Source organism: Dendronephthya gigantea, unplaced genomic scaffold (assembly GCF_004324835.1).
Source record: "Dendronephthya gigantea isolate DGI-Jeju-01 unplaced genomic scaffold, DenGig_1.0 000083F, whole genome shotgun sequence".
Taxonomy (NCBI): Eukaryota; Metazoa; Cnidaria; class Anthozoa; order Malacalcyonacea; family Nephtheidae; genus Dendronephthya; species Dendronephthya gigantea.
In genome coordinates, this window is record NW_021163093.1 from 584,456 (window position 1) to 598,678 (window position 14,223).

Genomic DNA, 14,223 nt, shown 5'->3' on the forward strand with positions numbered 1-14,223 from the left:
GCTCCGAAAATAAACATCTTGAAAACTCAAGATATCAGCTGTTAAAAAACAAGACACAATATTCAAGGTGATATTTGGACTCTATTTCAAAGTCATTGTCAAACCTTGACAATGACTTTGAAATAGAGTGCAAATATCACTTGAATATTGAATTTTGTTTTTTAACAGCTCATATCTTGAGTTTGCAAGATGTTTATTTTTGGAGTATGTTTTCTCTTATATTCCTCGTCTGAATTTTGTTCGTTTCTTTCAATTTCGAAATTAGAACTCTCATTACACAATCCCAAAATCTCGCACACAGCGGCATTTTCGCCAGATACTAGTGGAAATTATACGTGATGATGATGAAGATGATGATGATGATGATGATGATGACGTTAATAATGTATGCTCAAGTAGTTGTGAGAATGTGAACTGTGACAATAACCTTGGCGTTGAAGTTGTATCTTTGGACAAAAGGAGAGGAAACGAAGCAATAAACAATGAGAACAAAAAATTAGTTTCATCTCAGGCAACAGATAAAAGCAGGGAACAGGAAATTTCATCGGGAATGTCCAGACTTCTTATCAATTCATGAAATCTGTGTATATATGTATCGATCAGGTATTTGTGTTTTAATGCTCATTTGAGCATATTTGATGTATTTTTCGCAGTATCGACGAACCTTTTATTAATATCATCATTATTATTATATCTTTATTATCATTGTAGTTATTATTGCCGTGAAACCTTTTTTATGCATGTTCTGAAAATTTTAAAATTAAAACTCTATCCCGCATGCAAGGCCATATACAATTAAGGGATAGACGTATACGTAAATTTTGATTAGTTACCTTGTTATAGTGTTTACTGCAAAAAGGTTTGCATTCGTTTCATATTTTTATATTCAGCAAAAAGATGGGCGCCCTTTACCTGAATACATTTACTATGCTATGCGCTTGTTTGAAGCCCCGTCCATACTGACTAAACCCTGCGTGCTGCTACTGTAATTGATTATATTCGAATGTCAGCTGGGGTATAACAAAGCAAGCAGACCTAATTAGGGTATCTCGTTGAAAAATAAAACTGACTTTGGATTCCAATTTATCGTGTCGTATTATGCTAATAGGACTTAGATTTGCGTTTTCGGCAAACCGCGGTTTCAGGTTAGCGGTTTGACGTTTCCACAAATTTGACCGATCAAACTCACTCAGGACAAAAGGTCTATCGCATTACACGGGCGCGCTCACTTCCGGTTGAGACGCAACAAAAATTTTCCGAAATTTTGTAGTTTTTTGCTTTATACACTCGCAGCATAAAACTTGTGACAGAGGTACCTGCGGAATTCGAAAATACGTCACATGTGTAATGTTTTACAAGGGATTTAAACGAAATTTATCTTTTTGCGAAGTCGGACTTATGGGGTTGAAATTTCATTTCTGCCTACAAAATATGCCAAAAATTGAACGGAAGTCAGTTAAAAGCGGAAGTATAAAGCTCCAAATTTATTGTGACGTCGAGGTACCACCATATTTGGAAAGTACATGTTTTCGCGGTCATTTTGATATCAAAATCATAAATATTGATGAATTTCCCGCGTCGGACTGATGGGGTCGAAATATTGTAATTTAGGCATTATGCTCCGTATTTTCGTACTGTTTACATGCTTGATCAGTGCAGCGCTAGCAGATTGACCGATAAAGCATATCCGTAAAATAGTTGCTTCTATATTCTAAGGATGTCGCCGTCGGGAAGTATAGCTTTTCATAGCGAATAAAGGGGAAATATTCCTGATCTTTGCCATAAGGTCGCCACTCGTCAAACTTTGAATCATAACCTTTATAATGAATACGGACATTTTTCCACTCGCGATCAACCTCGGTAATCTCAATTTCATATAGATATTATTGTCCTTTCTTGGTTTTTTAAACAGTCAGTTTAACCGAAGGGGTAATCTCTGCAAACTCCAAACCGTCTTCGAGACGTTTGGGGGCTGACGCACATTTCGCTTCGGTCTTCCCGCCATTCTGTTCACATGCACTTCCGGATGTCGCGCGGAATATATCAGTAAGAGATTAGAACCGAGGTTTAAGCATTTACATGCATACTTTTATGCCAAAAAGCTTCGCAAGTCTCCTCCTTACAAATAGGTCGATTGTTCGAATTCTTCCGCTTGCCTTGACTTTGTATTTTTATTAACAACTCTCTCTTACACCATGCAGGAACACAAGGATATTATACTATTTATAGAGAGAATGTCAAACTGTGATACCTGACCGCTAATACCAAACTCATTATCGAGTAAATGTACTCGCTTTCTTCAAGAAAATCAGTGATAATTGATATCAAGTTAGAAAATTACCCCCAAGCTAAATTGGAATAATAAGTAGCGGGGTACTTTAATGAAGAAGAATTTCCCTGGTAACACGCAGAGTTACGTGAAAAACACACTTCTAACTCAGCAACTGTTGACCACAAACAAGAAGGCAAAAAACAGAACGTCAAGTCGCGGTTCGCGGTGAAGGAAAACGTCAATCTAAGGTCTGCAATAGATTTTCCGGTGTTGTTTTTGAGAAAGCCGCTAGTCTGCTAAAGCAGCTGCTTTTATTACACTGAGCAAAAGTTTTATCGCAACGGCATGGGAAAGGAGAGTTTTCGGAGATTTTTTCCGGTGGAAATTTAAATAACTTAAACTTTGTTTCGAATTCCTCGCGACGGAACTAAATATTTTTGAATTGGAATTGAAAAGTTCTGCTACGCATGCCGTAGGCGGAAGTTTTTCGTTCCGAGGAAACTTTTCTGGTGTGTTTTTCGAATTGTGGAATTTTTCGACCGAACGAAATTTTTTGCCCGATTTTCTTTTCAATTGTGACCGGTGAAGGGAATCAGTCTACGGTCGAATTCTCATGCACAATTGAAAAGAAAATCAAGTGGAAAATTTTGTTCGGTCGAGAACTGGTTCCTTCGATTGGAAAACCGGCTTAATGCAGCTTTGGGAATGGCATGGCCTGCCATGGCCCTCATAGTTTTTTTTTACATACATACACCATACACTAAAACTGTGTTTTAGCAAGCTAGCCCCAACAGCAAAAGCTGGCATGGGGGGCGTGCATAAAAATAATAAATATAACAATCATTAACAATTTACAACTATTTACATATTATATATTTTTTCTTGCGGTTCGAATTCATATTTTAGCGTTTCCTGCAATCTTATTGGCTACGTGAGCGGTCCGTATGAAGCCGTACAGACCGCGCGAGATTTAAAAGCACGCACGCACGGGGGGCGGCAATCAGTGAAAAAAATATATTATATACCCGGTTTAGTCGGGCCGTATATAGGAAAATATATATACATATATATATATGCTTTTTTAAACGAATTTTGCTGGCCTATAAAGTTGAATGAGCAACTGACAGAAATCCATTTTTGCATCCCTAGATATGTTTATTCCGAAGAGATGCGCCATCGTATGAAAAGCTCCTTTTTATATATTCAGTATTTGGTTTTGGCAACACTAACGCCTGTATTCTAAAAGCTCACTCACATTCAAACTCATTGAGTGGGAGATCTTAATCTTCTCATAACGATTCAATGGCGGAATTTCCAGCCGAAAAGGGGCTTGATTTTCAGTGGTTTACCTTACATCTTTCCATCTTTTGGGAGAAAATTTTCTCATTGACCAGCATTAACAAAATTTATATGCCACACTCAATTAGTGTAAGTGTGAGTGAGCTTTTTGATTACAGGCGTAAGTCTGTATCACCATTTCGCAAATCATTGAAATAGAACAATCACTAATCTTAAGAAACATTTTTTTAAATTAGGTGCGGCGAGATTGTTTAAAATTTTTCATAAAAGTTGATTTCAAATATTGGCGCCTTTGGTCTAGATTTGTACAAGCGAATGTCTTGAAAACTTCAGCTATATGCGTATATCATATGTTGCTCCTGTTATTATCAAATTTTGCTCCTGTTATTAGCCGGGCGGCTCGAGATTGATATTTTTGTAATTTAGTTGGTTTAATTTGCTCAGAAAAGTCGGTTTACTCTTCTGCACACAACTCTAACAGAATTTTCAAAATTGTATTTCAAAGTCGTATAGGTGACAGTACATACTGTTCCAACATCTTTCACTATATATTTGTGTTGTGAATAATTATGCAAATTTCTGCTTCAAGCAAAATCCGTGTAGTTTTGTTTAACAGGTTCCTGCACGCAAGTGCTCCTAGTGTAAAATTTACGTGATGTACGTATATTTGTTTGTTTTATATGAGTTTGTTTGAAAACCCAGCAGCTATTCGTACGCTAGTATCTGTTGTGCTAATATAATGATTTTCTGTTTACAGGCATATAAATTCTTTAGCTGAAATTCCGCGATTGGATATTTGTGCCTTGTACTTAAATGACTAAAAATTTGAAGAATATATTAAACAAATCCGATAGCCAGGTGTAATAATAAGGGTTGTTTATCCTTGAGGAACAGGTACCATGGGTCCTCGAAGAATGCGTATCCTTATATTTGTGATTTTTTCATTTGGAACGCTAACTTTCATCTATTTATACGATGAGGCATTCGTACTCAGCAGGATTCCGCCATATAAGGGATTTCCATCTACCTGGAAAAGAAAACTTTTAGGAAACATGCAAAATCACTCCATCCACTCAGAAGAGAATCCACATCGTCTACAGGATGAATTTTACGGGGAAGGTTGCGAGGGAAATCCGTACCGCGAAGGACTTAAGATATTACTCCAGGAATGGAACCTCATAGCAGAACGAAGAAACATCAACAAGTCTTTCATATGTTTTGGTTCCATGCTGGGTTCCCTACGTAATGGCGATGTGATACCTCTGGACACAGATGCTGATATATGCATGTTGAGAGACGAATACCATAAACTCTACGCTGAAGAATCAAGAAGACCCTTGGACCTGAATGATGGAAAGATTCGCTTGCTTCTTCAAAGGCATTCTCCGCATCCTTCCGCAGACACCCCCCGGGAAGACTGTAATGGTAAAATTGTGAGAACCATCACAGATGACTGTTCCATTCTTGACCCGCACGCCCGACTATACATTCATTCTAAGATATACGTGGATATTTTTATGATTGAAAACCACGGTGATATCTTGTGGGACGAATATAGGAACGTATTTCACAAACGAGAAGTTTTATTTCCTTTGAAGTCGTGCTCTTTCCTCGGAATACCTTCCATGTGTCCTAGAGATTATTCGAAGTATTTAACACCGTATTATGGCTCTGATTTCATTAAACCTCTCATGATTTGCAAAAACGGTCGCTGGACTCCGAACGTTGAGCCAAATGGATTGAAAAAAATTCTTCTCCTTATTTTTATAGCGATTTTAGCACGAATATTTTCGCGATAGCCTACTATTAAATTAACAACACTTGTAATCTCGATTGCAGCTGTGTGAATATTTTAAAGCTGTTAAAAAGACGCTTTTGTCAGTTGTTACCAGTCTAACTTGATAAAAATGATTCTAATATATGATGGTACTTTTATGTGTGCACGAATTTTAACCCGTGGGGATTTAATGCAACTCAGTGAAATGCTAGATGCTTTGTGTTGCTAGAGAAAGGAGACATGTCGAAGGTCATGGTGATTCAGATTCACATTTAAATATTGTTAATAAATATCATTTTCGCGTAGGAGCAAATTTTACTGCATCATATGCATGCATAAAAATGCTTATAGCAAACATTTACACACTTGTGGGTCCCAACAGAGTGCTTAGGCATTCGAACTCTGAGTTACATTGCTACGGGTAATTTCAATAGTTTTTCGTTTTTTTGGGACACCCTGTATATTTTACTCAATTGGTATAACTTTAATTTGTAACAATTTGTATAGGATTTGTAGCAATCAAATCCTGGAGGCCTGGAAGATAAGTCTAACATGAATTCCTTAACACGGCTGTGGCCGAAATTGCAGGCTCAATGTAGTCAAAGAACAACTTTTAGAAGTTAGAACATTTAGAACAAAACGTTATAATTTGCAAGAATGACGACGTTCTTTACACAGGCAAAATATAGGTTTCTACCTATCCAAGACGACAAGAGAATTGAGACATGGCCATTCCTTCAGGCATGTCAAGAAATTGTTCCTTTCTTTGGTATGTTCGCTATTCAATATATATATTTTTTATATTTTTCAGCATCGCACAGATTTTATATCTAATATATATAATTTCATATTTGCTTATACGAATGTCGACTATACAGCTTGTCAGGTCTTAATTATATGTGAAAGTATAAAAATGTATTTAAATCGTCAATTTCGACAATTTGTAGAGCATATTATTATATGCAGATCGTGAGATCGCCTCTGCATAGTGTGTCTACTATTAAATTGGTGATGTAATAAATTGATACATTTCACTGATGTAGGCCAGGGTTAACACACTAAAAAGCTCTGCAAATAATAAATTCATTTTGTGTTCCTACAAATTCAGGATTTAATCTGAATAATTTACCATACAAGTTTCAAAAATTACGAAAAAAATTAATGTAGTCATCAGGAAGTTCTTTTGTACAAATGTACAAACAACTGTACAAATGTCAAATTTTCCAAACAAGCAGGAGTAATTATTAAATTCAGTACATATACATTTTTTAATATATTAAGAGATTGAAGTCATCCTTACACAAATTTATTTGTCAAAAACATAACTTGTTACCAAAGCTCAGTTCTCTCTCAAAACATCACACTATTAAATAGGCTCTTTACAAAATATAGTAGAAAGTTAACAAAGAATCCTTGCACAGTGAAAATCTCTTATGTTCATGAAAAACTATTTCACACAAAAGAAAAAAAAACACATTTTGCTTTTTAATCAACATTGTAAGTGTTGATCTAGTTGCCTTGATGGCACTCTTCAGCAGTCAAATATCTTGCCAAATTTGTATCAATGCAATTTTGCTTGATGTAAACACACTTCACAATTTGGAATGTATGTAATAGCTCAAGATCATTGAATCTGACATTAAATAAAGTGTGTTCCTATAAATTTCATTGAATATGATCTGAAAAAGTATTGAAACAGGTTTGAACAATGTTTACAACGTACGTAAAATGGTACTGCATGTAAATTGTGAATACCTTTAGACTATTCAACTGTTGTTTAAAGAGTCTAGAGATGTGTGAATATTTAATCTAGGTTTCCATTAATCTTTAATTATGTGGTATCAAAAGCATTGATATGAGAATATATTAGATGAAGATAAGCTGGATAGCAGCAACAACGCTATTAATAATAAATGGAAAAAACAATCTTTAGTGTTTTTCTCTATTCAAATCAGACTTTTGCCAGGTGATTTTACATGTCTGTGACAGTGACATAACCACTAAAAGGAACAAATTGGGAAAGCTCTGCCCTCCAAAGTAAAAAAATATCCACACATGAATGTTATTGTGAAAAGTTAAATCATTGTGCTGTAGGCTATATGGGACTCTCCCAAGAATGATCAAAAAGTTTTTATTCTCAGTTTTAGCAATTCATATAATTTTTTCAACATATGAATGAAAAACTGCAATAATTAGTCTTCCTGTCACATATTCTGAAATAAAAAACAGTCAAGAATATAAATTTATAATAAGAGATCATAAGTGATAATTTTTCTCAACAAACTAGATGCGCAGATGAAATTTTTACTAAATATCATAAAATGATTACCAAATATTATAAAATGAGGCATGCTATATGTATATACATATACATGCTACTGCCAATCTGATGCAAAAACATATGACAAATATATCACAAATATATCAGCTGGTTGTCAACATCAGCCTGTGGAATCATGCAGAAAAGCATTTGTAGTATATTTCAGTATTTGTAAGAGTGACGTTTTTACTGCACGAGTAAGATTTAAAGGCGACAAGGCCGTAACAAGCGCTATAATTCTGGCGGTGGATATTCGTATATGGGACTGAGCCATGCCACAGGCGCAGCTCTGTGAAAAGGCGATTGAAGACTGTTCGACTTCAATTCAAAGTCGTTTTCAAACACCAGGACCAGGTAGCGGTTTTGGCCCTCGATTTATACATTTTTTTTGTGCAAGGTGAAATTCAACTGCTAAGGCCTGAGCTTAAGGGGGGGGGGAGGTGGTTTACTGGTCGTCTCTTCCGAGCCTGCGAGCGGCAAAACAAAGATAAAGCCGTAAACTCGTCTGTACTATTTTATCAGACACATAGCTAAGTGAGTGCTGATGCATTAAAACTACTATATGTGGAATGTCGATAAGAGCTTCTCATCCAATTATATAGCCCTTGCCTTGGGTTTATTCATAAATCCGAAAAATCTTAACAACGTTAACGCTTTTCAGATCTTTTACGATATCAGATACCATAGTCATGGATATGAAAGTATTAATCTCAATCATTGCGTGAAAGTTTCGAAAAGGCCGCTGTTGTTTTAATTTTTGATCTTTTTAATACCGAAATCGTTTCTCAATTTAATTGCCCGGAATGCAAGTTTTTCTTTCGCTGAAACTGTTTTGTGAAAACGTATTTTCAAATTGTTTTAGTTCTTTGTATTAGCCATTTTATGGCTGTACCGCAGCACGAAAACGAACGAATATGCACTGTGTCTGTGTCTTTGGAAATTTTCAAATATGAATTATACGAATAGACGAATGGATGGACAGAAGTTCAGTCACTGTAGCTGTCGGAATCAGCATTGGCAGAATGTAAATTCTGTCGTCAGTAATCATTATAATACTTGCATATTTTCCCACTTTTTTCTGCATGTTATATGACATACGGAAGTAACGAAACTCGAAAGGCATACTTAGAATGCATAGTTAAAACACGATAGTTGCTGTTTCCCAATGTGTCAAAAATAAATTGCTAACCGTAATCTGTTATGCACGACAGCTTGTTAAATATGGAATATATTTTGAGACAGTAGGTTGCACGACAAACCGTCAAGAAGCATGGGTTGACGAACTCTGGAGACGGTTGTGCAGAGGTTTAATAACGTTTAATGGTAAATTTTCAACGGACGTAAAAGCACTAACATAGGGGGCCTAGGTACACAATAACATTACAGTTTTTGACGTAACAATTGTTAAAAAATAAGTGAAGAGAAGCTTCAGCTAGTGTATGATTAGTTAAGATTCGATCCAAGTTATATACCGGACAATTTTAAAGGAATTGAAAAAAAAAACATTATCTGGGCATCTGGATATATAGCACTATCCAGTTTTCGTGCAACCAAGCCCTGGAAGCCGCTGTAAGTCACGAACAATGTCTGTGTCAAATATAGCGAAGATGAATTAAGCCTCGTTTACACTACACTCAATTTATCGGCACGGCACGGTTAAAATTGGTACCCGTATCCAATTTAGTTAATGTTAGTGTTCTGGCTACCAAAACAAAAGCCGAGAACGCATGAAACGGGCACGGGTATATATACCTATTTTTGCCGTGCCGTGCCAATAAATCGAGTGTAGTGTAAACGAGGCTTTAAATTGTTACGGGTACCCATTTTAGACATGCTGTGCCGATAAATTGTGTGTTGTTTAAACGGAGCTAGAGTAATATGTATATATACAAAACTCCTATATTGCAATATTTTTCACACCTACTAATATTTTGCAAATAAACGTTCTTCAAAATCAATTTTCCCAACTGTACTAATAAATGCCCTAGTTTTAAATTTATTCTAAAGTGGAAGGGTCCTTTAGTCGATTCACGGCGTCGTCAGGTGCCGTGGGTCTCGTGAAAACAGGCAGAAAAGGACAATTTTAGACCGTTCCCAAAATCGTCCAGTCCTGTTCAAACTCTGTTCTAACGAGGCCAAACATTATACTCGTTCGTTCTTCGCAGGTTGACTATATGTAATTATGCCATTTTACGGTCAACATGACCGCCTTTGGAACAAATGATTGAAATGAATGTGATTAGGTCTCAAAAAAGACCAATTTATCAGACGCACTTCAACATGAAAAATCATTTTTGTTGTAGATATTCTTGGACCCACAGCATTTGCTCCAGTCAAATCTGATATCAATGGCAATATCGAGGTAAGTAAATGAATATGGAATCAGTATGAAGTCTGTAAAACCGCGTTTATACTACGTGCTTTGACCTGGACCAGGCCTAGATGTACATGAACGTTGTTTATCTGACCTAGACCAGGCCTGGACCTGACCACAAAATCCAGGCCAACATTCAGCAGAAGGTGGCCTGGACCTGACCTGAGGCTAGATTTTGGTAATGTGAACAGGCTTAACCTAGTCCTGACAAGTTTTGAACTTAATAGTATGATTTGTATAGGATCCAAATAGTATTACCACTTTTCGGTGTGTTTTTGGTCTTCTTCCAAGTATTTTGTCAATTACTTTGGCTATCCGATATCATCAACAAGGAAGACAGTGTGAACGTGGCACATATTACCTGGACTTGTCCTAGACCTGGTCCAAGGTTGAAGTGTAAACGCGGCTTAAGTTACCAGCAACTATAATATACATATGAACAATCCATCGCTCGTTTGATCGAGAACCAACGTTTGAAATCTCCAATCTATAGTGTAAGCTGTGTGATATTTAAAAAAACCCGATATCGATATATCGAAAAAAATATCGCTTTGCCCGAAACGAAGTCTTTGAAAATCTGCTGATGCGACCATGACACGCCTGAAAAACAAAGCGCACTTCGCCCGCATTCGGAACGGGCGTAATTGGAGTATCGCCTTATAATCGCGAAATTTGCGTTTTTTCTCCTTACAAGAAAGCCCCGTTTACACTACAGTCAATTTATTCGCGCGACACGGCTTAAATCGGTACCCGTATACCCAATTTTATTAGTGTTCAGGCTACCAAAACAAAGGCCGAGCACAGATGATGGGCACGGGTACTATTTTAACCGTGCCGTGCCAATAAATCGAGTGTATGAGCCTCAAGGCTGGATTGCAGAGAAACGGTCCGCTAACGAAATATTTGCATATCTTCTTTTGAAATAAGAACATTCAAGCTGAACTGATTTATTTATTCTATCAAAATTCTGTGGAAATCCACCCTTAATGGAATTAAATGGAGCTGCGCATGGTGTTTTATTACCTCCTTTGTTACGTACATCCTAAGTTTGTCTATTATGCAAAAGGTCCATTTATTAATTGGAGCAAATATTAACAATGGGATGGAAGCAGTGCGTAACTAGAACGATAGTGCGGGAGGTATTTATTCAAATATTCAGTTCTGCCCGGCGGATTTCTTTCGTAAGTGCAATAGCTTACAAACAAAATCCGCCAGGCATAACTAAATGTACGAATAAACACTCCCCCCACCCCCGCCAATTATCGTTTTAGTTACGATCTTAGGTGGGAAGACAATGTTAGACCTTCAGGCGCGCATTTATACATGTATGATGTTTATCTATTGCAGAAACTTACAAAAAAATACAAGGAAGACCAGGAGAAATATAAGGTTCTACAAGATATAGTTCAAAGTGAGATTGATTCTGGCACTACAAAGGCGAAGAATTCCGCAACCGACGCACTTCTTTGGTTGAAGAGGTAAAGAATACATGGTTTGGGGTTTATTTTAATTTAACATTGACCCTTGATGATACGGTCCGGATATATTTATGGAAAAACAAACCGACAAAAACTTTACAGTCCTCACTACACTACGTGATTTAAAAAACAGTATAGGAGTTTTTTCGTAACAGTATACAGGGTAATATTGTAGGAGTTGATATTTCTGGAAAAAACAGTCTCTTAGGTTAGGTGTATTTTTCGTGAACATTTGGGAAGTACGCGCCGAAGGTGTATATATAGTATATACTTTGGTCGGCATTTTGTGGCGTAGCCAGCAACGATAATTGGGGGGGGCGCATATTCACATATTAATGTTAACAGACTGTAAAGACAATTGATTTGAAAAGAAATTAATCCTGCGTATCACGAAAATATGAATATGTGACCCCCCCAATTATCGTGCTGGCTACGCCACTGTCGGCATTATTACCAGTGGTTATTGAACATGATCAACAGTGTTCACAATTCTGTCCATGGCGTGCAGCCCAACATTCTTCACTTCTGCTTGATGCTACAACTTGATAAAAAATTTTATATATTTATTGACCATAACTGATTAACAAGTCTCTCAGATTCTAATGTTGCATATATCTCTCCAGGGCGTTGTCCTTCATTCTGGTGTTTCTTCAGGAGGTTCTGACTGGTGAGCAGGATCTCACAAAGTGCGCTAAAGCAGCCTACGAGGGAACTCTAAAGAAATATCATGGCTGGATGGTTCAGAGCATTTTCTCAGTGAGTGTTTAGTTTTCATGATTTATATCTTGCTTGGGTTGGTTGTTAAAAGCCGGGTAACGCTAACCCAAGGTTGAGGATGCTTAATCCAGGGTTAAATTTTAAACCTCTCTTAATTTGGGTTGCACATATCCCGGCAAGTATGCAGCGGTTTAAATTTAACCCACCTGGCTAATGGGGTGAAGGGGCTGTTTACACGATCCCGGCGGACCCCGCTTAGCGGAGATTCTACGAAGCGTGAGATAACTTTGAGGTATTGAGTATACATACAGTGTAACATGATCCTGGTAGTCGTGTAGTGAGTATTTCCAACAATAGCATGTCCTTGGGGAAAGCAGAGAGTTGTTTATCATGTTGCTATTGATTGGAACTCTCTAGAAAATGATGTACGAAATAGTAACTCTTTAGCTACTTTTAAAACACATTTTTAGAGATTTTAGGCGTACTTTTTGGAATTGGCTAGAAATGTACTGAGATATAATTTTAGTCTTTATAATACTTTCATATCTTCTTTGCAATACTTCATTGTACCAGGTCCTTACTGAAAATCGCTTCGGCGAGTAGGCTTACCTGATGAATTATTTCATCATCATCATCATGCATGCCTGTTTTGCTTCATAAAGACTTGTTTTAATATCCCACGCTTCGTCGAATCTCGGGTAACCAGCCTTTAACTTGCTAATCGGTCGTAAACTTTGATTCAAAATGGACGACAAGGAAGTGGAAAATATAAACACGTAAAAATCGTCGCTAAAATAACAGTTTTGAAGGATTTTATAGATAATAATAACAGCATGTTACTGGTGTGAATTCATTTTATAATAAATCAATACAAGCCCCCGGTAATAATTTGTTTTTGCTCAGTTGGCGATGAAAGCCGTTCCATATCGGAAAGATTTCATTCAGAAACTAGGAAATGGTCAAGATGAAAGTGTCGTCCTGGCCGAAATGGGAGATTTCGTGAACGAATTGAAGAACACTTTCGACGTAATAACCGAGTTTTATGAACAGACCGGTCAGGATGATCAAAAGAAAGTTTAATATGAATTTAATAATTGATATAGGTCAGTTATATAGAATTGATTAATATGAGAATTTAATTATAGTATATAGGTCATTATGCGATAGCGAGTGCAATTTAGGATTAATAGTACGGGTCAGCCTCGTTCCCAGGCTCTTCGAATTACCTCGCGGAGAAAGTCACGACAAAAATTCCACCTTGTGGTTTTGGCAGACTAAAATCAGATACTGTTTGTATGGCACTCCAGTATAATTCATAATGGTAATACAACGAATAGAAGTTTAATTAATGCGAAAATCATACAAGTGATTACAGGCCTAAAAACGCCCAGGTTGATGCAATATTGATATGAACAGGATGGAGCAATGTTGTGCTGCCCACATTGTTCAGAGCTGTTATCAACATTGAACATTATTGTTACACCCGATTCAGTGTCAACAATATTGTTCAATGTTGATGACAACTCTGAACAATGTGGGCAGCACAACATTGCTCCATCTTGTTCATATCAATATTGCATCAACCTGAGCGTTTTTACGCGTGTACAGAATCAATTATGCCCAGCGGTAGGTGCTTTGATACCCATGAGTATGATTTTCGCATTAATTACTCGACTTAATTATATCTCTTGTGTAATTAATGCTCAAATCGCACTCCTCTTAGCCAGTATTTGCCAGTGTCAAGAAGATATAGAATAAATGAATAACTGTGCTACTCTCATAGTCTCATTCAATCGGCGTCCAGTGATTTTATGCTAATAATAAATTAGCAAACCAGGAGAAAAGAAAGTGGGGAGGGGAATTCTTCAGGAGTCACTTCTGCATTAAAACGTAAATAATTACTTTTATTTTAAGGAACAACGAGTTTCAAACAAGAATAGACCTTTTCAGCTTGCATGCAAATCAATCCATTTCAGATGTTGTGAC

The 14,223-nt window shown here is 36.9% G+C and overlaps 1 protein-coding gene across 1 annotated transcript; it reads left to right on the plus strand.

The window, feature by feature from the left end:
* The first annotated feature begins 5,942 nt into the window (after positions 1 to 5,942).
* LOC114533036 (glycolipid transfer protein-like) lies at positions 5,943 to 13,691 on the plus strand. Its single transcript, XM_028554613.1, has 5 exons — positions 5,943 to 6,117; positions 9,972 to 10,030; positions 11,390 to 11,520; positions 12,144 to 12,276; positions 13,141 to 13,691. Exons 1-5 carry the CDS (start codon positions 6,006 to 6,008, stop codon positions 13,315 to 13,317), a joined length of 612 nt encoding a protein of 203 aa, XP_028410414.1. The 5' UTR covers positions 5,943 to 6,005; the 3' UTR covers positions 13,318 to 13,691.
* Positions 13,692 to 14,223: the final 532 nt, after the last annotated feature.

Excerpts from the sequence above, each read along its gene's own strand:
- LOC114533036 (XM_028554613.1), top strand. The coding sequence starts at position 6,006 with ATGACGACGTTCTTTACACAGGCAAAATATAGGTTTCTACCTATCCAA. Across the intron at positions 6,118-9,971 it reads AGAAATTGTTCCTTTCTTTG|ATATTCTTGGACCCACAGCA; the intron begins GTATGTTCGCTA and ends TTTTTGTTGTAG. Across the intron at positions 11,521-12,143 it reads GCACTTCTTTGGTTGAAGAG|GGCGTTGTCCTTCATTCTGG; the intron begins GTAAAGAATACA and ends ATATCTCTCCAG.